Here is a 27,500-nt window from a genome sequence, read left to right as displayed (position 1 = left end):
GCTTCACAGTGTTTCATAAGGACAGGATAATCCTTAAAACTGATCCTTTGTTAATTCCTAAAGGATATCAGAGTTGACATTGAATCAAGAACTACAACTACCTATATTCTATATCAATACCCAGAAAAATAGGGAAAGGAACATTTTATGGATTACGGTAGACAACTTAGTACATAGAAAATACAAAGGTCTTCAGACAGTCTGCCCAACGTTTTGTATCCTTCTTGCAGGGTAGACCTCTGACACAATTTCTTAGAAAGTGGCTAGCTGATTGCATTGTGTTTTGTTGTGATACTCGTGGAAAAACTGTGGGAGGATGGATAAGTGTTTACTGTGCACTGCAAGGGCCCACTTTAAAAATGTTTCAGCTCGGAATATCTATGGTGCTACCACTTAGCACTTTTCCAAGCATTATAGGCTAGACTTTCATTCTTGGATCAAGGCAGTCTTTGCTGTTTACATTCCATAGAGTATACTGTGAGTAACAGCCCCCTTTTTTACTGCAGCAGAGTATTGTGTTACTGTTGTAGCAGTGATCCTAATGATGAAAATAGTATGCTTGTTGAATACTCAAACGTAAGAGTAGATTTTCAAGTTGAATGATCATTGCTCCAGTTTAAGCTTCCTTCTGCATTCCCCCTGGGATTAGCTTCTCTTTTCTTTGTTTTGCCTGGAGGTAAAGGAGGGAAGGAAGCCTAAAGGAGTCCTCCATCTTCCCTTTTTTTTCGAAGAGAGCCCCACAACCACACACGCACATTCTGTCTCCGTCTGTCCCACACTTAACTGTTTACTACATTGAAGAAGTCATTACTTCAGCTTTACCCAGTGAGGAATTTCTGTCCGCTCAGGGTGCTTCCACAGCTGTAATTTCTTACTTAACCATAGTGAAGGAGGTGAACTCCTCGGGTACCTAGCAAGGATGAAGACTGCAGAGACATGTCATACATCCATCCTTGACACACTTATTGGTGATCTCCCTAGCAAACAGTTATTGAGAATGATGTATTGCTGATCTCCATTTTAACCATATCTCATTATGATGGCCATGGCAAGCAAGGAGAGAAGTTAAGCCCCACACTAAAGGTGTTTGAAAGTTGGTGAACTTCCACATGCATTTAATTCCCATGGGTACATAAGTAACTGCTGCAGCAGTGATCCTTTTATTCAGACATCTACTGTAAATGTGAGTGTACTGTTGCTTCTATACTTTTGAATTACTTTGTCATGTTAATTTGTGAAACACTTTGCAGGCTTTTCCCATTACCCTGTACATTTACCCTTTCTACTGTAAATGAAGCTTGTGTTGGGGGAGTAAAATAAATTGTGTGTGGCTCACAGTGTACATGGCTAAAGAGTGACATTATTTTGCAATCTTTAAATTTCAAGGTGCAGTCTTCGGTAGCTGTGGGCACTCCAGACTACATTTCCCCTGAGATACTACAAGCAATGGAAGATGGAATGGGAAAATATGGGCCTGAATGTGATTGGTGGTCTTTGGGGGTCTGCATGTATGAAATGCTGTATGGTGAGACACCTTTTTATGCAGAATCACTGGTGGAAACGTACGGAAAAATTATGAATCATGAGGTAAGATCTAATTCCAGAATGTAGACGTAGATTACATCCTTTTTTATTCCTTGTGCATTTTTAAAACTGACTGGTGTAGTGCTCTAACAGATGGGAGGAGATGTTATTGAATATTTACTTGCCATTTGTGTGCTGTGTAACAGACAGTGTAGCCTTTTCCTTGGGCAATTTATTAAGTTTTATTCATGAATTCCACTGGGACTGACATTTGCATGTCTAGGTTCTATGTTCATATGGAGTTTTGTCAGGTGTGCATTGTGGGAGCAAATTACAGGTTTTAAAATGGGTATAATATTGACTAGCACATCTTTAGCAATGCTAATAAACTAGATAACTTGTATGGTTATTGTTTTGCTAGTGGTTCACATATTTTGATAAACTGTGCTATGATTTATTTACATTACTCTGTTATAGCAAATGTGCTTGTGAACAAGTTTTTTGACACTTTATTCGAGTTTCATCTTTACTGTTATGCCTGACCTGTAATCTGGTAAAATTAAGCAGTTGTATTAGTACTGTTATACACACAACATGCCAGTGTGATGTTTCAAATGGCACACATTCTTTAAAAATTGTTGCGACTTTGATGTCAGACTTCATAACTGACCTCATTACTGTAGCTTTCATGATACTATTGTTTTTGTCATAAGCACTTAGAATTTAGCATGCAAGTAGAGATACTGTTAACTATCTGTGTAAATGCTAAATACCTCAGAATTTCAGTGTGATCTGAGCTGCGTTGATTGAGTTGTATGTTATGACCATTCTTTTTCTCCTTCTGTTTTCAAGCTGCCATGGTCAGTGCATCTGTTCTTTGCTCATATGCAGAAGAATGTAGTGCTCAGACTTAAAAGGTTTTAAGATGTTTTCTATTCAATAGGAGTATTACATTCCTTTCAAATAATGTCAGGCAGCTGAATCAAAAATAACATTTGATTCGGGACTTTTGCCTTTTTTTTCCATTTGTACAAAAACATGTCTACAGTGTGCATGTTGTTACAAAAAAATTGGAGCACTTTTTACTTTTCATTGAGCAGTACGGCATTTAAAGTGACACCGACCATGTCAGATATTTTTCTGCTTCGATTCAGTTACAGATTGAAATCTATACATATGCTGTCATGCAACAATCTATTCCTTAGTAGGAGACACTGCTGTAAGGATGGTAACAGTTTGACCAACATTGTGCACCCCATATGAATACTTGTCAGTAACAGTCATTGTCCCTGGCAGTAAACTAGCTCAGTGGACTAGAAATTTTGGTCCTAACTCTTCTATAGATGAAGTGTGTTTTGAGTAAGCCTGAGTACTTGAGGAGCTGACTGGGAAGAAGTAGGAGTGAGAGACCAGTGCTGTCTTACCATTCTGTGTTTGTGTAGGTGCTGGCAGAGTCGTGCTGCATGAACTTCACCTGGGGAAAGCCCCAAGGTTGCAACCCTTGGAGTAGGGTATGGGATGTGCAAGCTTGCCAAGGATATCACATTCGCTGTGAAGCAAATACGTAGAAATGCACCCTTGCAAAAGGACCGGCGTAGCTGGCATTCCTTGTGTTTTCTGGCTATTGTGGGTGTTGCATTGCATTCAGATAAATCTTTTTTAACTCCTGCTAAATCATGGTTGGGATGCCTAGCTATTACTTCTTTTTCCTGGTGGTAGGAACTGAGGAATCTTGGATAAAAATGAGCCAGTAAGCAATTAGGACTTCATAGCGGGGGTAAGGCCAAAAAAAAAAAAAAAAGAAAACACAAACCCCAACATGACAGAGTGACACCTTGCTGTTTTACAGAGAATAAAAAGTGGGTAGAGATGGTGACATATTGACAGGTAGGTTACATTTATGGAGGAGATTGAGAGAATAATAATGTGGGTAACCTGCTGAGGGATAAAATTTGTAGAGCCTTAAGAAAGCTGCCCTTGGATGTAGCACAACTTGAAGACAAGCTTGGTGAATCACTTGCAAAACTGTGTGATCTGTTAGTTGGATAATTGCTCAGTTTTGTTTCCATGGACCTTATCTTATGTTATTTACGTTATCTTGTGCAATTACACTTGGAAATCACCACCCCCAAACACACACATGTAAATGTATCTGTGTGTAGCAATGCATATAGTTTCAGGATCCCCACATGTTGATAATAAAGGTCATTACTTTATGGTATGAATCCTAGCATGGTTGGGAAAGGCCCTCTTTGTCAGTCTGTTTTTTTTTTTTTCTCAGTTTGGACATCCCAGTAGGCATTTTGTTACAGCCTTGTGGGTAGCCATTACAGGAAACCCAATATATAAAGAGGAAGCTACTGCTACATAAATTAGCCAACTGCACGTCTACAAATATGTTGTGTTTCCTTGACTTTCTGTTTGCAAACTCCTTCAAATTGTACCCTTCTCCAGTATACTCAGTCCTGTCCTCACAAATGCAGCCCTTGTTTACTCCTTCCATAGTGTCATACCCTCATCGGACAGATCAGCTCACCACACTGATTTATTCAGCATACAATTTCAGTCCAGGCCATTGATCCATCCATCACTAAGGACTTCTTCAAGACCAGTTTCTTTGCACTCTGTGACTTGAGGCAGTTCATTTTCCACATCTCGATGACCCGATAAATGCAGCCACATTAAGTTATACTTCTATTTTAACTATATAACTTTGTTTAGAAACATATCCTTCTGGTGGAACTCAACTATAAACAGACTCTGCAGTAAAAGGAAAAACTTGTAGTACTGAAGAACACAGCAAAAGCTAATCAACCTCAGAATGGTTACCAAAGAACCAGTTAATAAGATCAAATCCCACAGAGCTAACAGTGAACTGAAATTGCCACATCAGCAAGGCATGCTTTAATTATGTAATGAACCTTAGAAATAATATCTAGCATTGCACCAGGTTTTTCTCTAGTGGCATTATCCACTCAAGTCCTGAGGGTATAGCTAACTTACTTAAAGATAAGTTCATCTCCCTCTTCACCCTTTCACTGTAAGGTATCCAGTTTGTACACTCCCAAGTAATTATTTCTGAACTGGTATTAAAAATGCATTCCAAAGCCAAAAACACCAGCTGTATGAGTCCAGATAATGTACTGGGCATTTTACTGGTCGTTATGAAATGACACCTGTCAGACTTCCTCAGACACCGCCTTGTTTAGTAAATACATCACATAAGCCTGGAGTACAACTGCTGCAGTTTCTTTCATTAAGGGATGCCCCACCACAGTCCCTGACAACTTTAGACCTCTCAGCTGCATCAGTTATCATTTGTAAGGTAATGGAAAGTGCCGTCTTTAATATCATAAACAGGGGTGTAAGGAACCTAAAATCCCTAGAACAGAACCAGTTTGCTTTTTTTAAAGGTCAGGCATGCATATTAAACCAAGCTAACCCCTTTGAATGAGTTACAGAAGCACTAGATGATGGTAACTCCCTACACACATTTTGCCTTGATTTAGGTATGGCTTTTGATGCTATACCCCACTCTGATGTCATGGACATAACTGGTCAAGGTCAATATAAATCCATATGTTCAGTATATTATACTGCTGCAGTCATCACACTTGGGTTATCCTGTCGTCAGGCGGTCCCACAGTCGGCCGAATCACAAAGCCTTGGTCCGGCGTCGGCTGTTGTCGCTTCTTCCCTGACGTCAGTGCGACAGGGGTATAAAAGAGGCAGCCGACGCCATTTTCTTCAGTCTTTCTTGCCGCACGGTGCCCGAAGCAGAAGCAGTTCGCAAGTGCCGGTCGGCCAGCTCCTGAGATTTTCGAATCGAATTTCAGCCCGAAGTCTTCTCTAAAGCTAAGTACCCCATTGGGGAAACTTTTCTTGCCTTAGACCGATGTCAGACAAAGTTAATAATTGCATTTCTTGTGGGAAGCAAATACCTCATAAGGATTTTCATTCTCATTGTATTCCTTGCCTAGGCCCAGACCACGACATCTCTGGTTGCCGGTTTTGTGCTAGGTTCAACAAACGTACAATTAAGCGTTGGGTAGATTTCGCCCAGCATTATTTTGGCAGAAAATTTAACTATAGCATGCCGTCGGAGCAACCGACATCAGCAATATTTAAAAAACGCAAAGATAAGGACAAACAACCAAGGCCAAGACCAGTTACCGAGGCCTCAGCCAGGCATGACGCCGGTTCTCCGGTTTTCAGCGAGACGCCTACGCAGCCCGTGACTACCGCTGATTCAGAAATTCTGACTGCCTCCCAGACCGATGCAACTGGGCCTCAGGAACCGGTTCCACCTCACCCCTCGGACGCCAGTCCTGACGGTGATCCGGAAATTTTGGATAGGCCTTCGGTTTCTGAAGGTGTCTTCAAACCGACAATTATCTCTGCTAAGTCTTATGCTAAAGCTCCCTTGAAAGTTAGGAAGCCGGGTCCACACACTCCCCCACAGGCCCCTATGGCAAACAGATGCTTAAGATGGCTGAGGATTTAATTACCCTTATCAGGGGATCCCAACCCCCCCCCCCCTGACAAAAGGCCTAGACTGGACGAAGATTATCCCTCCTCTGACCAAGCATCCATTTCCTCAGGCAACTCTGAGGACCAGGATTACTCCTTCCCTCCTTATGAAGATTCAGATGCTGAAGAGTGCATTCCCTCTCTCTCCCACTCTGAAGACTACACTTTTGGGGAAACTTTACACACCTTGAGGGAACACTTCCACTGGGAAGGCCAAGATTATTCTGACTCTAAGAAAAGACTCCGGGAGTTTCTTCTTCCACAGCATAGACCTCTAGCAATTCCTCCAGTTTTAGACATTTTGGATGATGTTTACTCCGAATCTATTCTAAACCCAGATTCTTCACCTCCAGCACCAGCTAAACCAGACAGATACTACCGAGTTCCTGACACTCATAAGTTTCTATATAAAAGTCCTACTGCAGACCCAGAAACCATTTCCCAGGGTCCCAAAGGGGTTAAGGCATCTACTGCTAAGAATCCACTTCCTTCTGAAAGAGATTCCAGAGCATTAGAAAGATGGGGAAAGAAAGTGTATACGTCTGCCACTTTGGCCACGAGGGCCTTAAACTGCCAATTCCACATGCTAAAATACCAACAGTACTCGATTACACAGTTAAAACAGAAAATGACCCCTCAGACAGATCAACCTGATTTCAAAGAGATACAGGATTTGCTGCATTTAGCAGAACAGGTGGGAAAGCATACCTTACAATGTGGTTTTGATTCATTGGAAGCCTCATGTAGAGCAGCTGTCACAGGGTCTGTAATTCGTAGGCATGCTTGGCTTAAAGAACAAGCCTTACCAGAACATGTCAAAGCAAAGTTATTGGATGCTCCATTGCAGAAAGATGTTTTATTTTGTGTCAAAGCAAAGGAAGTTTTAAAGAAAATGGAAGAAAAGGCAAAATCTATGCAAACAGTTAAAGATTTTTTACAGTTACAACCTCCTCGTTTCAGCAGGAACTGGCCATCAAAAAACTGGTCCTTTCCTGCATCAGACAGACCCCAAAGAGGTAGGTACAGACGCCCAAGGGGCAGAGGCCAGCCACAAGGTTCTTTCAGGCCTAAACAATGGCAAACAACATCTCAAAGAGGGGGAGACGAAAGATCTCAACCCTTCAGGAAACAAACACAATGACTTCCCTTTTCGCCTGCCAAGCAAAATTGCCCTGGCAGCACCTTTGGGAGGAAAACTGGCTTTATTTCCACAAAATTGGCGCATTATAACAAAGGACAAATGGGTTTTGAATATTATTACCCGAGGATACAGATTTCATTTCCACACTTTACCACGGATGAGAGGCATGCCAAATCTGCCTCCAAACCAATGGACAGAGGCACAAGTGCAAATATCAGCGCTCATGGATATGAAAGCAATTCAAAAGGTACCTACAAAGGAGCAAGGTCAAGGTTTTTACTCAAGACTATTTCTAGTCCCAAGAAAGGACAAAGCCTGGAGGCCCATTTTAGACCTCTCAATTCTAAACACATACCTGGAGGTACCCAAATTCAAAATGCTCACACTTCAGCAGCTTCTTCCCATGCTGGGCAAGGAGTCTTGGCTGGTAACGTTGGACCTCAAAGAGGCATACCTGCATGTCCCTATCAGACAAGATTGCAGAAGATACCTCAGATTCTTGGCAGGTACAACGCATTATCAATTCCCTGCATTGCCCTTTGGCTTATCTACTGCGCCCAGAGTATTTACGAAATGCCTGGCATCAGTAATTGCATATTGCAGACAACGAGGAATACAAATGTACCCATATCTGGACGACTGCCTGATCCAAGCGGACAGCAAGGACATTCTGTTACAGCATCTGGCATTTGTAATACAGCTGCTCAGTTGCCTAGGGTACACAGTAAACAAAAAGAAGTCAAAGCTAATACCCTCACAACAAATAATATTCCTGGGTGCCAGCTTAAATACAACGGCCCAGATGGCTTTTCTCACGCCAGACAAACAACAACAATTGACTCAATACTTCAAAAAGATGGCAACTTGTACCCAGCTCACTGCAAGGAAAATCTTGCAGGCATTGGGGTTCATGGCATCCTGCATTCAACTACTCCCATATGCAAAGCTGCATATGAGGAAATTACAGTGGTACCTGAAAAGTGTATGGTCTCAACGCATGCACAGCCTCGAATCAAGTATACCTCTCATTCCATGCCTTCAAAAAGAGTTCCTATGGTGGGCTCAAGCATGTCAAATAAACAAGGGTCTTCCTTTCGTCTTACCTCCAGCAAACCAAACTATGACAACAGATTCTTCAGACTACACCTGGGGTGCGCACATGGCAGGACAGTGCATACAGGGCAAATGGTCTGCAAAACAAATGCATCTTCACATCAACCAAAAGGAGATGCTAGCTGTGCAAAATGCACTGACAGCTTTCAAGAACCTCTTGCATCCAGGACAACTACTAATAAGGACAGACAACACCACAGTGATGTGGTACATAAACAAACAAAGAGGAACACTCTCCTACCCTTTATGCAGACAGGCAATGACCTTGTGGAACACAGCATTGACTTACCAAGTGCAACTGCAAGCACAATTCCTACCAGGAAAGGAAAACATATTGGCAGACGAATTAAGCAGAAATATGGCAGATCCTCACGAGTGGAGACTACACCCACAAGTATTTTCAATGTTAACTCAAAGGTGGGGATGTCCAGACATAGATCTATTTGCCTCCCCCAACAATTGCCAACTACAGAAATTTTGCACAAGGACTTTATCACTCCTTAGCCTGGAAAGTGGACGCCCTATCATTCAGTTGGACAGCATTGGCAGTCTATGCCTTCCCACCACTACCTCTACTGAGCAAGGTATTATTGAAAGTCAGATCAGAGACACCACAAATGATCCTCATTGCTCCAGACTGACCACACCAGCCCTGGTACCCATTACTAAGGAACTTGACTCACAGCCCTCCATGGATCTTGCCTCAATTCCCACTACTGCTGACTCAGAAAAACTCTCTGATACTTCACAGCCAGCTCAGAACTTTAAATTTAGCTGCATGGAGAATACCTTGAATTTTCAATCAACACTTCTCTCAAAGGACGTCCAGAATGTCATTATGGAGGCCAGAAGGTCCAGCACCAGAAATCTTACTCAGACAAATGGAAAAGATTTTGTGCATGGAACCAGGCTAAAGGCCAAAATCCTTGGATACCTAACATTCCTCAAATACTGCAATACTTAACTGAGATGCTACACCAAGGCCTTTCTTTCTCATCCATTAAGATCCATGCTTCAGCCATTTCAGTTCAATACAATACAGATCCTCCAATGTTCTCACACCCTTTACTACGGCAGTTTCTCAGAGGGGCTAAGAATATAAGACCCCCCAGAAAGCCCCCAATACCAGCTTGGGACCTGAACTTCGTTTTAGAAAAATTAACACTGCCTCCTTTCGAACCAGCATTCTCAGCAGAACTACAATACTTGTGTTGGAAAACAGCTTTGTTGCTGGCTATTACCTCAGCACGCAGGGTCTCAGAACTACAGGCACTTATGGCAGTGGAACCTTTCATCATTTTCCATCAGGACAGGGTCTCTTTATGAACTAACCCTACCTTTATGCCAAAAGTAGTATCCAGTGTGGCTTTAAATCAGACCATTCATTTACCCACCTTTTATCCAAACCCCCAGAATAAAGGATAAAGACTCCTTCACTCTTTGGACATTCACAGACAGCTACGTTACTATTTAGATAAGACAAAGACCTTCAGAAAAACTGACCAACTCTTTGTATCCTATGCTGCAGGTTCACAAGGAAAGGCCATTTCAAAACAGACCATCTCCAAATGGATAGCATATTGTATCTGCTTTTGCTACTCGCACCATGGGAAAGCAGTGCCTGTTAATATTAGGTCCCATTCTACCAGGGCTACAGCAACCTCAGCAGCCTTTCTCAGGGGGGTTCCAACCAAGGACATTCTGGAGGCAGCTACGTGGAGTTCAGTGCACACCTTTACCAAGCACTACCACCTTCCTTTATACTCAAAATCCAGAGCTGGTTTTGCCACTGCAGTGCTGCAGGGCATCCTAGCTTCGCCTAACCCAGTTTAGTACCAGCCACCCATCCATAGCTTTGGGATTCAACCCAAGTGTGATGACTGCCGCAGTATAACACGATGAACATAGTACAGTTTTGTACCTACTGTAAATGTAGATGTTCGAGTGTATATACTGCTGCAGTCCAGGTTATCCTCCCACCATCCCCTCTACATACCAGGGTGTTAGTTATAAATCCATGTTCATCAATCGGTTGGATGCATGTCTATATGGTGTATTTGCTAATAGTTAGTACTATTGTTTATCTTCTAAGAAATATTTGCATAGCTTTTTGTTTTGCCTTCCTAGTTGGGGGCACATGACATCTGGGGCAAGAAAAACTGAAGAAAATGGCGTCTGCTGCCTCTTTTATACCCCTGTCGCACTGACGACACCCGACGCCGGACCAAGGCTTTGGGATTCGGCCGACTGCGGGACCGCCTGACGACAGGATAACCCAAGTGTGATGACTGCAGCAGTATATACACTCTAACATCTACATTTATGGTAGGTACAAAACTGTACTTTCTGGATTGTCGACTAGCAAACTGATGGACACCACAGTGTTAGAGTGAGTGGCACAGTATCCTTCAAGAGAGGAAACTTGTCACTGTTGTTGTGCCGAAGGGCACTGTTTTGGACCATCACATATTTGATATCTACTTCTGTGATGTGAGATCTTACAATTTTCTCCCTAACTTCCAAGGTAGCTTTACACTGAGAAGTGGGTTTATTAGAGCTCTCCCTGTATGAAAACTGAGAATTTGTTTAAAAGAAAAAAAAAAAGGCCAATCAAAGTTTTACATTTGGGTAAAATACAGTAACTGGGTCAACAGTGACACTGTCTGGATGCCAGCAGAGAAGAAATCTGATCTGGAGAAAGTTAGATTAAAATCATTCAAAAAAGGAGTGGAAAAAAGGTCTGGCTAGGAAGAACGTTCCATCTCTTTAGCAAAAAAAAAAAAAAAAAAAAAATCAGGTTTCATGTTTAGAACAGGAGGCTGCTTCCTAGATGAAAACACACACGCCTGTGTTTGAATTAAGTGAGGTCATGAAAGAATATATAAAATAAATTACAAAAGGCTAGAAATAATAGAAGAAGCGTTAAGTAGTTATTCATGTGAGCTGATAAAACTGCAGAAATTGCAGGTTGCAGTGAATGAAAGACTAGATAACCGCAAGGACTCTAAAGAAGATGTATTTAAAGGGACTTCTAAGATGGCTGCACAATGATCAACAAGGTGATTTAAGATATTCGTGTTTCACTGTTGCAGTCATTACATTTGGGTAATCTGCTGGCAGGTTGCCCTCAGTCGGCCTGATTAACAAAGTCTTGGGTCCTGCGTCGGTTGCTGACCCTTCTTCCATGACGTCAGGTCGTCAGGGGTATAAAACATGCATCCGACGCCATTATGTCAGTCTTTCTTGCCGTGCGGTGCCTGAAGCAAAAGCAGTTTGCAAGTGCCGGTCGGCCGACTCCTGAAATTTTCGTTTTCGAATTTCAGAACCGAAGTCTTCAACTTAAAGCTAAGTACCCCGTTGGGGAAACTTTTTCTTGCTCCTTACCGATGTCAGTAAAAGTTAATAATTGCATTACTTGTGGAAAGCAAATACCTCACAAAGATTTTCATTCGTACTGTATTCCTTGCCTAGGCCCTAACCACAAAGTACCTTGTCTGTTTTGTGCTTTATTTAATCAGTGCATTATCCGTCTTCATTACATTTCTGCCACTAAATATTTCGGTTCTCTGTTTAATTATCCAGAAATGTCATCGGTTAGCCATCCGACTACTGGGATTCCAAAAAAATGCAAAGATAAAGACAGCGACAGGCCACCGAGGTCCTAAACTGCCGATGACGCTTCTCCTACTAAGCCAGTCGCCAGTTCGCTGATACTCAGTGAGGCGCTTTCGCAGCCCCTGATACCTGCTACTTCTGATTTGCAGGCCTCTACTGAGACCTATTCAGAGTCCGGTATGCTGCGAGAGGCTTCACCTATGGAACCCGCGGATGTCTCTACCTTGGGTGGGTCCGGAGTCGCTGTGCAGGCACTGGTTTCTGAGGGTGTATTCAGGCCTACAGACTTGCATATTAAATCGACTCCACCTTCATTACTAAGGCATAAATCTCGATCTGTGTCTAAAAAAAACGATGCCCAGGCCACATGTACAGGCCCCTATGCCTAAAAAACAAAGGATCAAAATGGCTGAAGATCTAATTACTCTAATCAAGGGTAGTCAACCCCCCTTCTAAGAGGCCTGGGGCTCGGCTTGGTTATGAATCTTCTGATCAGGTTTCTGTTTCTTCTGATTCTTCTAATGACCTGGATTTGTCCATACCTACTTATGAGGATTCTGATGCAGAGGATTCCATTACACTGGGAAAGTCAGGAATTTTCTGCTTCAAAAAAGAGGCTTAGGGATTTCCTTCTTCTACCTCAGCATAGGCCCTTGGCTATACCTCCTGTACTAGACATTGTTGATGATGTGGTTTCGGAATCCAGTATGGCCCCTGATTCCCTGTCTCCGGCTCCTAGTAAACCTGACAGATACTACAGGGTTCCTGAGTCCCACAAGTTCCTTTTCAAAAATCCTGTTGCAGATCCAGAAACCATTTCTCAGGGGCCCAAGGGCATTAAGGCTAAAACTGCTAAAAATCCTACCCCTCTGATAGAGACTCCAGGGCGCTAGATAGATGGGGTAAGAAGGTTTATACTTCTGCAACCTTGGCAATCAGGCCTTTAAACTGCCAATTTATATGTTAAAATATCAACAGCATATTATTGGACTGCTTAAACAAAAAATGATGATGTTTCCTGACTGTGTGGAAAATAAAGATTCACAGGATTTATTGCATTCTGCCGAACAAGTTGGAAAACATACTTTGCAATGTGGTTTTGATTCTTTAGAGGCCTCCTGCAGGGCTGCTGTTACTGGGTCTGTGCTTAGAAGGCATGCTTGGCTTAAGGAGCAATCTTTGCCTGATCATGTTAAAGCAAAATTGTTGGATGCTCCTTTAAATCAGGATTGTCTGTTTGGCAATAAGGCTGAAGAAGTTCTAAAAAGATGGAAGATAAAGCTAAATATATGCAAACTGTTAAAAGATTTCTTAACATGTGCAACCTCCAAAATTTAGTAGGCACCGGCCTACTAAGAATTAGTCTTTTCCAGCTCCTTCCAGATCCTCTTAAGCCAAACCCAGACACACCAAAAGCACCAGGTTTCAGTCCCAGGGAACTCTCAGAACTAAGCAATGGGGGGCTTCCACTTCCAAATCTGGAATTAACAAGACATCCCCCCTATGGTAAACAGTCTCAATGACTTCCTTTTAAAATTACCAAGCACTTACCTTTTAGCCACCCCTTTGGGAGGAAAGATTGCTCTTCATGCAAAGTTTTAAATAGTGTCCCAGGGATACAGATTTCATTTCCACACGTTCCCAACTCCAAACGGGTGGCCAGACCTACCCCCAAATCAGTGGGCAGAGGCTCAAAAACAAGTACCTTCCTTCTTAAACATGGGGGCTATTCAACCAGTAAGTCCAAAAAGGATGCACGAAAGAACGCTGCACGGCAAAAACATCACAAATTCAAACAAATAAAGCCAGCAGCTGTTGGTACCAAAGTACAAATAATGTATTACATAATAACTGAGAGACAGATCCCTCAGATATCAAATATACAGACCGGTTTCGGCTCAAAAGAGCCTTCCTCAGTGAAAATAATATATATGTCTGCTCACAAAGGCTCCAACACAGTTTATATATATATATCAGCAATTGACACAAACCAATCACAATGGGTAATTAACAAATCATGATTTAACAAATCACAATTGATCATTGAGACCAGGTGGAAACATTGCCCCAAGTTTTATTATCCATTTCCTCTCCTTAGAAGTCAGCAAATCATGCCACTTTAGTTTATCTTGACATTTTTGGATATTATTAGTGATATCCAATTGGAGCCCGAATGGTTATTATGTACCCTTGATATTACGTCCCTCTATACCAATATTCCACACTGGGCAGGCCTACAAGCATTAGACTATTGGTTGGTCAGATCTGGTTTATATAAACCAGGTTTCAATACTTTTCTGGTTTGTCTCACGGAATATGTGCTAACTAGCAATATTTTCTACTATCAGAATAAATGCTTTTGGCAAATTAAGGGAACTGCTATGGGTGCATCTTTTGCACCCATTTATGCAGATCTGTTTATGGCATATATCGAGGAGATAATAATCTATGACACCAGCCATAACATCTACATGTGTGAGATGGACATGTGGCGTCGATATCTGGATGATTGTTGGTTGGTGTGGAAGGCTGATGACAAGTATCTTATGGAATTTCTTGATTATCTTAATAATAACATATGGGGTATTGAATTTAAGATGAGTTTTGACAGGTCCAAAATAATTTTTTTGGATGTTGAAATTCATAGGAATATGGATAATACTCTTTCTACTACCCTATTCAGGAAATTTCCAGAGTATAATTCTTTATTGCATGCCACCAGCTTCCACCCACAACATATCATCCAGAATATCCCCAAGTCTCAATTTTTACGAGCCAGGAGAATTTGTTCCAGCCAAGGGTCTTATGCTAAGACTAGTGATGATTTGGCCGCTAGATTTAAGGATAGGGGGTATCGTTCGGGGACAATTTATATGGCTAAACAGTGGGCTTCAAAATTTGATAGAACTGATTTATTGCGTTATAAAGATCACAACCGAGATGGGGTGCAGCAGCCGCTGAGGTTAGTTACTTCCTATGGACGTAATACTCGGGGATTTATGAAAATTATCGATAGACATTGGAATATTCTTTTGGCGGATAATAGATTGCACAATATTCTTAGGGACAGATGTTCTTTTTCCTTCAAAAGGGGACGCACTATTGGGTCACATTTGAGTCACTACAAGAAGTCTTTGCCTGATTCCAAAGTTCGTATTCAATCAACTTTTGCAGGGGTTCCAGTGGTTGGTTGTATTCCATGTGGCCACTGTAAATTTTGTAACAAAGTTTCACGTATTGGGGAATTTAGCAGTCAGAACACACCTGACATTTTTGAGATCAATTTTTGGGCCAACTGCAGTTCAGAGTGGGTTATATATTTGGTGACCTGCACTTGTTCTGCGTTTTATGTTGGCCAGACCTCTAGGGCTTTCCGTCTTAGAATTGGTGAACACATCAGTGACATTAAAAACAAGCGTAGTAATAATGCACTATATAAGCACAGTTTAAAACATACTACAGCTAGTTTTATGTTTTGCATCATTGATTACATCAGGGGTAAATGTCAAGATAAACTAAAGTGGCATGATTTGCTGACTTCTAAGGAGAGGAAATGGATAATAAAACTTGGGGCAATGTTTCCACCTGGTCTCAATGATCAATTGTGATTTGTTAAATCATGATTTGTTAATTACCCATTGTGATTGGTTTGTGTCAATTGCTGATATATATATAAACTGTGTTGGAGCCTTTGTGAGCAGACATATATATTATTTTCACTGAGGAAGGCTCTTTTGAGCCGAAACCGGTCTGTATATTTGATATCTGAGGGATCTGTCTCTCAGTTATTATGTAATACATTATTTGTACTTTGGTACCAACAGCTGCTGGCTTTATTTGTTTGAATTTGTGTTTGGCTATTCAACCAGTGCCAGAAGAGGAAAAGGGACAAGGCTTCTATTCCAGGCTCTTTCTGGTACCCAGAAAAGACAAATCATGGCGTCCAATTCTGGACCTATGTTCTTTAAACACCTTTCTGGACATTCCAAAATTTAAAATCAAACTGGTAAAAAGAACCAACAAGAACCAAAAACCAAGTATCCAGTAAATGCACCGAGTACTAGATGTTAACTTTAAAACACCATACACGTTTATTGAAGCGCTTTTCTTTGCTGTTGTACAGCAACTTCTTCAGAAAAATCACACTAATTTTAAACAACCTAATTTAAATAATCGACTCAATCACGATACTAGCATCAGCTGTTGTTCACGTCACAACATATTTTCACATAAATCTGTTTTAGAATTGACTAAAACAAATTAACATTTATACTTATTTAACACTGCTATAAAGTCGATAAAAATACCTACATAAATATAAATATAGATAATACATCCATCTCTTATACTAAAAGTACATACTAAAATATTCTATCATTATTTCTATTTGGTTACATTTTATATTATATTATATTAGGTTTACTATTGAAATGTCGAATGGCACTACATCGACTGTACTATAGTCGAACACGGAAGTTAAAAATAGTAATGTCAACGACAAAAAAACAATCTAGGACTGTGTTAACATGGGTCGAGGTAGGGGAGATGTTTATAGTTCTGAATAATACTGAACACCTACCTTGACCCCATGTTAAAACCATTCCTAGATTGTTTTTTTCACGTCGACATTACTATTTTCGAACTTCCGTGTTTGGCTATAGTACAGTCGATGTAGTGCCGTTCGACATTTCAATAGTAAACCATTATATTATTAATGTTTTAAACCAACGTATGGACACCTTTGCTTCCCGCCTAGATAAGGTGGATTATTCATTGTCACAACAACATTCCTTTTAGAACGCTAACCCCCAGGTGACTCACAGTCAACGGGTGAGTGCAGGAGAAATGGTGGGAGTTATACTGGGCACCAATATTTCGAGTGAACCTTCGGGACTTGCTACAATTAGTAATCCTATGCCAGCGGGTCAGCGCACACCAACGAATACTATGGTTCCTATTTCACATTGAATCAACAATGGAATGCACAGATCCACTAAGAGGGGCTTATTGGCACTCCAATCTTTAACGACTGGGTTAAAGATAGTTCTAGCCTGTCTTTCGGTGCAGGCTTTAACCAGGAGCGTCCGGCCGACAACAGTGGAAACAACCAGATCAGTTTAAATTCTTTGAACGAGAAACTGAAACTGCTTGATTTTAAGCTACTTAAATTAAAGAAACTCCAACTGGAAGTAGCTTATTTTAATGAATGTTTGAGTCAACGCATTGTTCCGAAGGGGTTATGTTTTCATCAGTACCCCACTGGTCTTATAATTGACTCATTATTCCACTTGGAGCTCAATTCTTTATTTGACCAGCAAGGTTTTGACTTGATGCAACTAATTATAAAACATTATTCTTTACAAATAGACATCTTAATCAAAGAAGTGTCAGTTCTGAACGTTGACATTACTACAAATGTTGACTTTTTTAGATACAAATATGATTATGAACGCTGTTTCCTGAGTATAAATCAGCTTTTAGACAGAATGAAGTTGAACAAAACCAGGAAAATTAACAGAGACCGGTTGGCTTATGATAATGGTAATGCTTAGTCTAGGCCATCCCTAGCACAAGTATCTAGTATACTTTACACCAATGCACCAGTTCAACAACAAAATAATAATAACTATAGTGAGGCAGCTGGTGTTGAGGTAAATCAAACTACAGTAAGATGCAGTGAGCGTATTCGAAGTTACAATAACAACCGTGGAGTTAATGACCAACAAGGAGGTTTGGATCAAGATACAACTGTAAATGTTCAAGCTTCAAATTTTCAGAATGTCAGTCACACAGGGGCGATTAGAAACAATTCAATCGGAACCAGAAGAACAAACAGCGCAACAACAGGCGCAAAAGATAACGAATAATGACGCTCCTGTATTTGAAATTGTTACGAACACTCCAGGAGACTTTAACATTTTTAATTATTCATCCATAAAGATCGACCCAGTTCTTGTTAACCTACTCGCTAAAGGTAACACCTTTGTTCCTAGTAGACCTTTGAACTTGGTTCAGTCGATTATGGATTTGAAACTGTTTGTCAGAAAATTAAATTTTATTTCACTTTTTGGTAATGCTGATAACAGGAACCAAACACTGAAAGTTTCTAGTACATTTAACACCCCTGTGCATCCAACCCTTAAGATATTTGAAGATGTTTGTGAGCTTGATTTCTGACATTTGTCAGATCCCTTTAGTGTTTGTACACACAAGGAATTTTAATGTAAGTTTAGATGAACAACTAGCTTTGCAAACTTTAAGAACTTCTCAAGTAAGGGTGGTCAAACCTGATAAAGGAGGGGGGGTTAGTTATTCTCGACCAAGCAGACTACAATGATATAATGCAAAAACTGTTAAATAATGAAGCATATATTAAAGCCTCACTCAGTGAAGTTAACATTGCATATAATGGTATAAAATGTTACCTCAGTGACTTATTCATTGAGGCAACAATTGACATTGACACTTTTAACTACATGTCAATGCCTTGGCCTAATACCCCTGTTATGTTTGGCATTCCCAAAATTCATAAAGACTTGGCAAATCCACCTTTGAGACCCTTGATTGATGGTAGAGGTTTTATCACATATCCATGTGCAAAAGTAGTAGACACTATTTTGAAAAAATACCTTGTGTCTGAACCCCAAGTGTGTAGAGATTCTTGGTCATTCTTACAGAGAATTAACAACTTAGATTTCAATGATGATTATAATTTTTGACCATTGATGTAAAGGACCTCTACACTTCAATTCCTCACTTTGGGGGGATAGAATGGGTTAGCCTAATACTTAAATCGAATAATGCACCAACACACAAAATATTTACTGTTGAATCTTTATTGGACATCATTCTTATAAACAATTATTTTATGTTTAACAAAGAATTTTACGTACAAAAACAAGGTGTAGCAATGGGTTCGCCTTGTGGAGCCAGTTTTTCCAATTTAGTCATGGCATACTGGGAAAAAGAATTTATTTTCAACAACTACCACCACAAGTCAAACCTAATTTTCTACACACGTTTTTTGGATGACATTTTTGTCATGTTTTATGGTGACAATTTACAGGCTGAGACTTTTGTTTCATATTTAAACTCTACGACTGAGTTTTTTAAGTTTACAGCTAATTTCAACAGGGACACTATTGATTATCTTGATGTTAGGCTAACAAAAGACAGAGTTAACAATAGATATTTGTCCAAAATCGTTAGGAAAGATACATATTGTAATTTTTTCCTACATTTTTCAAGTAGCCACCCCCTTCACCAAAAGCGTTCAATAGTAAAGGGTCAGTTAATTAGAGCAGCCAAAATGACTACTCTTGAGTCTGATTTTTATGAGGAATGTGAACATTTGAGTATTATGTTCCAACATCAGGGGTATCCAGATTACTTAGTTCAATCTTTAGTGTCCAAAGTATTTGACAAGAGACAAAGTGGACAGTTTGAGCCCATTTTAAAGGAGAGTAATAAAAGTTATACTGTAGAACACTGCCTTAACTCTGGTAGCTCTAATTGTGAACAGGTGGCTGTTAAGAGAAGGGATTGTAACTTTGGTGTTAGCTTCATCACTACTTTTAGAAGTTAGGGTCACTACCTAAAATAGTATTCAGGAGAGGATTTAACCTTAAAAACCTCCTTGAAAGTGGGGGTATGTCAAGTTTTAATAGACACAGAGCATGACCACATGTGGTAACTGTAGGATTTGTAGATTTATAGAAGTAGGTGAAACATTTTGTATAAATGGGAACAAAAATATGTTAAAGTACAAACTCCACTGTAATTCTAAACAAGTTGTGTATGTTGCTAGATGTTTAAGATGCTCAGCATTCTACGTGGGTAAAACTGAGCGTAGACTACGGGAAAGAATATATGAACATACCCACACAATTGATATAAAGAAAATAGACAACCCTTTGGCAAGACATACTGCTTCAAATGATGGGCACAAATTTTTATTCAAAGCAATTGACCTGGTACAAATAGGTACTAGAGGTGGCCCCTTTAATTTACTGTTAGAAGAACGCGAATTAGCATGGCAAATTAGATTAAATGCATTCTCTTTTCCAGGACTTAATGATTCTTGTAACATAGCGTGTTTATTGAAACTTAGAAGTCTGAAAAGATTAATAAGTTTCAGACTTCTTCTTAGTTTAGATATGTATGTATATATTGCTACATTATAAAATGTAACCAAATAGAAATAATGATAGAATATTTTATTATGTACTTTTTGTATAAGAGATGGATGTATTATCTACATTTATATTTATGTAGGTGTTTTATTGACTTTTTATAGCAGTGTTAAATAAGTATAAATGTTAATTTGTTTTAGTCCATTCTAAAACAGATTTATGCGAAAGTACGTTGTGACGTGAACAATGGCTGATGCTAGTATCATGTGATTGAGTCGATTATTTAAATTAGGTTGTTTAAAATGAGTGTGATTTTTCTGAAGAAGTTGCTGTACAACAGCAACGAAAAGCCCTTCAATAAACTTGTATGGTGTTTTAAAGTTAACATCTAGTATTCGGTGCATTTACTGGATACTTGGTTTTTGGTTCTTGTTGATTCCAAAATTCAAGATGCTGACTCTTCACCAGTTACTTCTTATGCTAGGCAAAGATGCCTGGTTGGCAACTCTAGATTTAAAAGAAGCATACCTGCACATCCCAATCAGGGAATCCTGCAGAAGATGCCTATGCTTCAAAGCAGGCTACTTTCATTATCAGTTCTCTGCACTGCCCTTTGGCTTATCTACTGCGCCCATGGTATTCACAAAGTGCCTAGCTCCAGTCATTGCATTTTGCAGGCAAAGAAATATTTAAATATACCCATACCTGGACGATTGTCTAATTCAGGCAGAAAACCAGGGCATACTTCTAAATCATCTGGCGTTTGTAAAAAAAGGATCTAACTTGTCTGGGGTACACCATAAACAAAATGAAATCACAACTGGTACCCTCTCAACAGATTACATTCCTGGGTGCAAGCTTGAATACAACTGCCCAGATGGCTTTCCTTATGCCAGAGAAGCAAATTCAGTTGGTAACTTACTTCAAACAAGTGGCCTCAAAAACCCTGCTATCTGCAAGACTAATACTGCAAGCCTTGGGGTTCATGGCCTCCTGCATTCTTCTAATTCCATATGCAAGACTGCATATGAGCAAACTACAGTGGTACTTTTTCCGTCTATGAAGTCAACATTGTCACAGCCTGGAAACAATGATTCCTGTCATACCTTGCCTACCCCTGGAATTCCTATGGTAGGCAGAGGCCTGCCACCAGAACAAGGGACTGCCATTCACACTACCCCCTGCCGCCCACACCCTAACTACAGTTACATCAGACTATGCATGGGGGGCTCACCTGGCAGGGAAGTGCATTCAGGGCAAATGGAACCCAAATCAAATGCACCTACATATCAATCAAAAAGAAATAGCTGTACAGAATGCTCTGACAGCCTTCAAGGACTACATTCTTCCAGGACAACTAATGATAAAGACGGACATCAACACGGTTATGTGGTACATAAACAAGCAGGGGGGTACACATTCTTACTGCCTCTGCAGACTAGCCATGGCATTATGGAACACAGCCTTGAGCTACCAAGTGCACCTACAAGCTCAATTCCTGCCAGGAAAATTGAATACACTGGCAGACGGACTAAGCAGAAATATCATGGGCCCACACGAGTGAAAACTGGAACCACGGATTTTCAACATGTTGACAAGCAAATGGGGGAGCCCAGACATAGACCTATTTGCCTCCCCCCAGAACTACTAGTTGGGCAAGTTTTGCACAAGGACTCCCTACAAAGAAGCCTGGAAAGTGGATGCTCTGTCCTACAGCTGGAAAAGCCCATCGGTCTATGCCTTTCCCCATCTGCCTCTGCTCTCCAAAGTTCTGCGAAAAGTCAAACAGGACAAACCAAGACTGTTTTTGATTGCTCCAGACTGGCCACGCCAACACTGGTATCCACTCCTGTGCAGTGTGTCACAAGTATCTCCATGGCACCTGCCTCAGATCCCTTCTTTGCTGTCTCAGCAGGAGAACCAAATTCTGCACCCACAGCTTCCAACATTGAACCTTGCAGCCTGGCTAATCACTTAAATTCACCCTTGTCATCCCCCAGCAAACCTGTGCTGGATGTCATCTTGGAGGCGAGAAGGCCTAGTACTAGAAACTCTTATGCTGACAAATGGAAAAGATTCTGTGCCTGGAACCAATCTTTAGGGATGAGCACAGCAGCGTCCAATTTATCTCAGATTTTGCAATACTTAACTGAGATGCTTCACAAGGGCCTGTCTTTTTCCTCTATTAAAATCCACGCTTCAGCTATTTCAGCTCACTGCAACACAGAACCACCCCTCTTTTATCATCCCCTGCTCAAGCAGTATCTCAGAGGGGCAAAGAACTTGAGACCACCCAGGAGAGCTCCTACCCCTGCCTGGGACCTTAACTTTGTTTTGGAGAAGCTCACTCTACCTACTTTGAGCCAGCTGCTACTGCAGACTTAAAATTTCTTTCTTGGAAAACAGTCTTCCTTTTAGCAATCACTTCAGCTAGAAGGATATCTGAATTACAGGCCCTTATGGGAGTGGAAACTTTCATCATCTTTCATGCGGACAGGGTATCTCTGAGGACCAATCCATCCTTCATGCCCAAGGTGGTTTCCAGTGTGGCTCTTAATCAGTCCATTCATTTGCTAACCTTTTTTCCCAATCCACAGAACAAAGGGGAATGGATTCTACATTCCTTGGATGTGCACAGACTACTTGGACAGGACTAAATCTCAAAGAAATTCTGACTAATTGCTGGTAGCATTTGCTGCAAGGGCAGAGGGGAAGGCTATTTCAAAGCAAACCATTTCTAAATGGATAAGCCATTGCATTCATTTCTGCTATAAACACCATGGAAACCCTATCCCCCAGGGGATCAGATCTCACTCCACCAGGGCTGCATCTACTTTTGCAGCCTTTCTCAGAGGTGTTCCTACCAGGGATATTCTAGAAGCTGCTACCTGGAGTTCTGTGCATACTTTCATCAAGCATTATCATTTACCAATTTTCTCTAAATCCAGAGCTGGTTTTGCCACTGCTGTCTTGCAGGGCTTTATAGCTGGCCGTAATGCTGTATAAACACCTCCTCCCAACCATAGCTTTGGGAATCTACCCAAATGTAATGACTGCAACAGTGAAACATGAAGAACATAGTACAGTTGTGTACATTTAACATAAATGTAGATGTTCGAGTGTATTCACTGTTGCAGTCCTGGTTACCCTCCCTCCAGTCCCCTACTTTTCTCAGGCTATATCTCTACTTTCTTTTACTGTGCTTAAAAAGCCTTTTTGGTGTATTTGCTTTTGGTTGGAGGTATATTTTTGTGTTTTTTAATTTTATTGGCTCCCCATTAGGGGGGGACCTGACATCTGGGGCAAGAAAAACTGATGTAATGGCGTCGGATGCATGTTTTATACCCCTGACGACCTGACGTCATGGAAGAAGGGACAGCAACCAACGCAGGACCCAATACTTTGTTAATCAGGCCGACTGAGGGCAACCTGCCAGCAGATTACCCAAATGTAATGACTGTAACGATGAATACACTTGAACATCTACGTTTATGGTAAGTGTACACAACTGTACTTTCTCCCAGTGTGAAAACAAGAAATGAGAAATAATGGCCATTGAAATTGTCAGGTATGAGGTAAAAATCATTAATTGACCAATAACTACATTGGATGCTAGCTAAGAAGACGTTTGGAAAACCTGAGAGAAAATCAACCAGAAAAGAAGATGGCGACAATCTGGCTGGGAAGAGTCCTGCAACTGTTCAGCAAAAAGCAGTTCCAAGTCTCAGTTTTGGTACAAGAGATGGCTTCCTGTAATTTAGAGGAAAAAATAAATCAGTTGTACTCAGTGGTTTTTAAAATAAATGAATCACTGAAGCAATATTACTGCTCAAATGACAAAAGGTTGAGAGCGGGCAGAAGCTTTAACTGGCTGGTCAGGGCTTGGGGTTGGTATAATGGTTAAGGTGTTTACCTCATAGACACAAAGAACAGGATTTGAGTCTTACTTTTGGGTTTGGGAATTTGGCTAGGATTAAACTGACCCACAAGGACAAATAGCCTGATAAAACATAGGGGTTGAAATGAAGAAAAGGCTGGCTGCAGTGAACCCTGAGGTTTTCTGTTGTACCAGAGGAACTGGAAGGAACAGACTGCATTAATTTTTTGAAAGTACAAATAAGTAACTTGACTGGTGTTACACAGCAGGATTTGTTAATTGAAAGGGCACATTATGCATATTCTCCAAATCTGGTCATGAGAAAGCAGCCAAGACCTATATTAGTAAAGATGCAATTATACCGGCAGAAAGAACTGATAGTGACAAAACTGTGGCAGAAATAACAATCATACCCATAGGATAGTCTAACAGGATGATATGCTGGAGTTCTTCCACACAGATCACTGTAGACAGAATCATGTGCCATATCCTAGCCAGCTGTAGGTCAACCTCCATGTCCCATGAAGCGCACAATGCATACTTGGATCTGCTGGAGAAGTTTACCATCCAGCTTAACCCACTACTCATGAGAGATTAATTACCTCTCTATAGACTGGGAATCCTACATGGTCTCAAATCTACTGGCACAGAGATTTTTGGACTTCATAAATACAAACACACTTGACCATATAGTGAATACGTCCACTAGAGGCTCCAACATATTGTATCTTGCACTCACACATATGGGAGAATGGTGTACCTTACTTGTCTTCCCTTCCCTGGTAAGGTCCAACCACAAAGCTATCTCCTTCAAAATCAGTTGTGTAACCCCAGTAAAACCATTAACAAAAACTGTTCCGAGGCAAACTACCTTCTAGTAAATGATGGTTTGTCAAAATTCAGTCCCCTCCAAACCCAAAGAACACAGCAGCCTATCCTGAATTGCTCTTAGAAACTCTGTATAACCATGTCAGTGGCTGCACAGAGACTGCTGTACCTACCAGAAGCAAGTCCAGAAACAAACCACTCTTGTGGCATCCCAGATTAAGCAGGATATACAACAATTTAAAAAATTATGGCAAAAACAAGCAGGATAATTCCCATAAAGATAAAAAAACTCTCTCATCAAGCTAAATAGGTAGCTAAGAGGGGTAATTAGGTTAGACAGAATCAACTTTGAGTTTAAGATAGCCTCCTAGGTGAAAGATAGCCATAAGGCCTTCTTCAGCTATATCAGAAACCTCAAGGACAACACACAGCAATGTGCTGAACTGGTTGTTTAATGGTGCCACATTCACAGAGCCTGGCAATACAGAGATACTGCAAGCAGGCAAATTCAGTTCCAACTTTAACTCCATCTCACCCCCAACCATCTTCCAATAAATACTCTTAAACATAATCCCTTTAACTGTAACTAGAGAGCATATACTGGCTTTGCTCACTAAAGCAAAGAATACAGCATCAGTGGGCAACAGTAACATTCCAGGATACTTCCTGAACAGTCTAAGATATGACTTATCAGGACTGCTAGAGTCCCTGTTTAACTATAGTCTTAAAACAGGCTTTGTGCCATGAGAATGAAATATTGCAATGGTCATCCCCTTTCATAAGGGAGGACCTTCAACAGATCCTAGAAGGTACAGACCCATTAGTCTAACTAGTCTTATTTGCAAAGCCATGGAAAGAATTATCATGGAAATTAACAGCAAGGGCATAGAAGATCTCCAGACACTAGATCCATTCCAGTTTGGCTTTGTCAAAGGAAGGTCATGCTTATGGAACCTGGTGGGCTACTTTAAAAAGGTCACCAATGCAGTCGATGAGAGGAAAGCAGTGTATACTGCCTACCTAGAGCTTGCTAAAGCATTTGATGTGATACCCCACTCTGGCATTACCAACAAACTTACAGAACGTGGCATAAACCCCTTTATAACATGCTGGATAGCTAGATGGCTTGAGGAGAAGACCCAAGAGGTTAGGATCAGTGAGGCCACCTCTACAAAGAGCCCGGTCATCAGTGGAGTCCCTGATGATGGTGTGTTGGGCCTGCAACTCCTTGGCATCTACTTCTTGAAGGTAAAAGCCAGTGTCAGACCCCTCTGGCTGGCCAGGTTCACAGATGATTGCAAACTGAAAGCAGTCATTGAATCTCCTTAACATTAGAACAACCCTCAGGAAGGTCTAACACAGACAAACACTTGGTGCCAAAGCCATAGTGTAAAACTCAGTACCAAGAAATGCATTATATAGTACCTTTTGGGAAGCTGGGCATCCCGGGTAACTGTGTCATCAGTAAAACACCCCTAAAAGTTGATTCACTAGTCAGGGATCTGGGAACTGGTGTAGATAGTAACCTAGCCTTTGAACAGCATGTGTCCAAGGTATTAAGAAAATCCCTCTATGTTGCTTAACTTTTAAGTATGGGCATGACATTGAGGTTCAAAGAGGTCATTGTACCACTGTACTTGTCCCTCATCAGACCCATCATGGAGTATAATGTCCCATTTGGTCTGTACCTGACTAGACATGTGCAGCAACTGGAACGTCTGCAAAGGTTCCTTATAAGAAGAATACAGGAAGCCCTATGCTGATCACCTCAAAGCCATGTCTGTTTACTCAATATCATACAGACTTCTGAAAGGTAATCTTTGCCTGATGTACAAGGCATCCCTGGACTTTGTTTTGATTAACCTTTTGCACATTTGCAAAACAAACCGCATCAGAACTACTAGATCAAAAGACCTAAATTTTGCTTGACATAAATAGGACATGTTGGAGAGACAGATGTTTCTCACAGAATTCCCATTCACTGGAACAGGCTCCCCAACCATGTAAAGCAGAGATCCTCCCTAATCCTATTTAAGTACAACTTGGACCAATAGTGGGTAATCAGATGTTAACCCTTGGTCTGGCGCCTGTGTCTCTGGACAGAGGCAGTCAGTAAATCACCCCTTATACAAATCAGATTTGTGGGCCACATTTGGGTTGCACGGCTAGACTTATGAGGGACCTAGTTGTCTGCAGTCTGTTATACACATGTGAACCTATAAGAAAGGAAAAGTATTAAGAATTGGAGACAATGAGAGCATTTATAGGAAATGATTATTCACTGTACGATAGGCAGAAGAAAAGCAGGTTTGTGCCAGCAATCCCGTAATGTTGAGTAGCAGGTGTGAGATTCAAGCTGCTGTATCCAGCTGACTTCAGAATACTTTTTACTTGAGGAGCAAATATTTTTTGATGTAAAACAGGCTAAGGAGGAAATAAAAATATAGGAATAGACATGTAAAGCCATTAAGCCCACTGAACACAAGAACAGGTTTGCTTAATATGGCTTTACAAGAAAAAGTGGTAGTGAAGGACTGGAATTTTATTAACTTAGCTAAACGTGTTTGTGAACTGTAAAGCTTATATTTCACTTTGTCATTAATTTTTGGGACACTAAAAGTAATAGAGATAACTGTAAGTAAAGAAGGTTTTGTTCTTATTAGTATTTGTATAAAACAATTGGTGATATACAGCAAAGTATATTTATATTGTAAAGCAGTTTTGCATTGTGTGCAGTTGT

General features: G+C 40.7%; 1 protein-coding gene across 1 annotated transcript in view; it reads left to right on the top strand.

Annotated features, from left to right (window-relative positions):
• Positions 1-27,500, top strand: part of LOC122803905 (serine/threonine-protein kinase MRCK beta-like) — a gene marked incomplete in the record, with an annotated part of 2,302,169 nt that overhangs the window by 1,010,674 nt on the left and 1,263,995 nt on the right. Inside the window, 1 exon segment of the mRNA XM_044073588.1 lies at positions 1,387-1,587. Coding sequence (XP_043929523.1) covers positions 1,387-1,587 — 201 coding nt within the window.

This window comes from Protopterus annectens, chromosome 6.part0 (assembly GCF_019279795.1).
Source record: "Protopterus annectens isolate FY-2018-M chromosome 6.part0, PAN1.0, whole genome shotgun sequence".
Taxonomy (NCBI): domain Eukaryota; kingdom Metazoa; phylum Chordata; order Ceratodontiformes; family Protopteridae; genus Protopterus; species Protopterus annectens.
The sequence above is the reverse complement of the archived record's forward strand: the minus strand, read 5'-3'. Positions and strand labels throughout refer to the sequence as shown.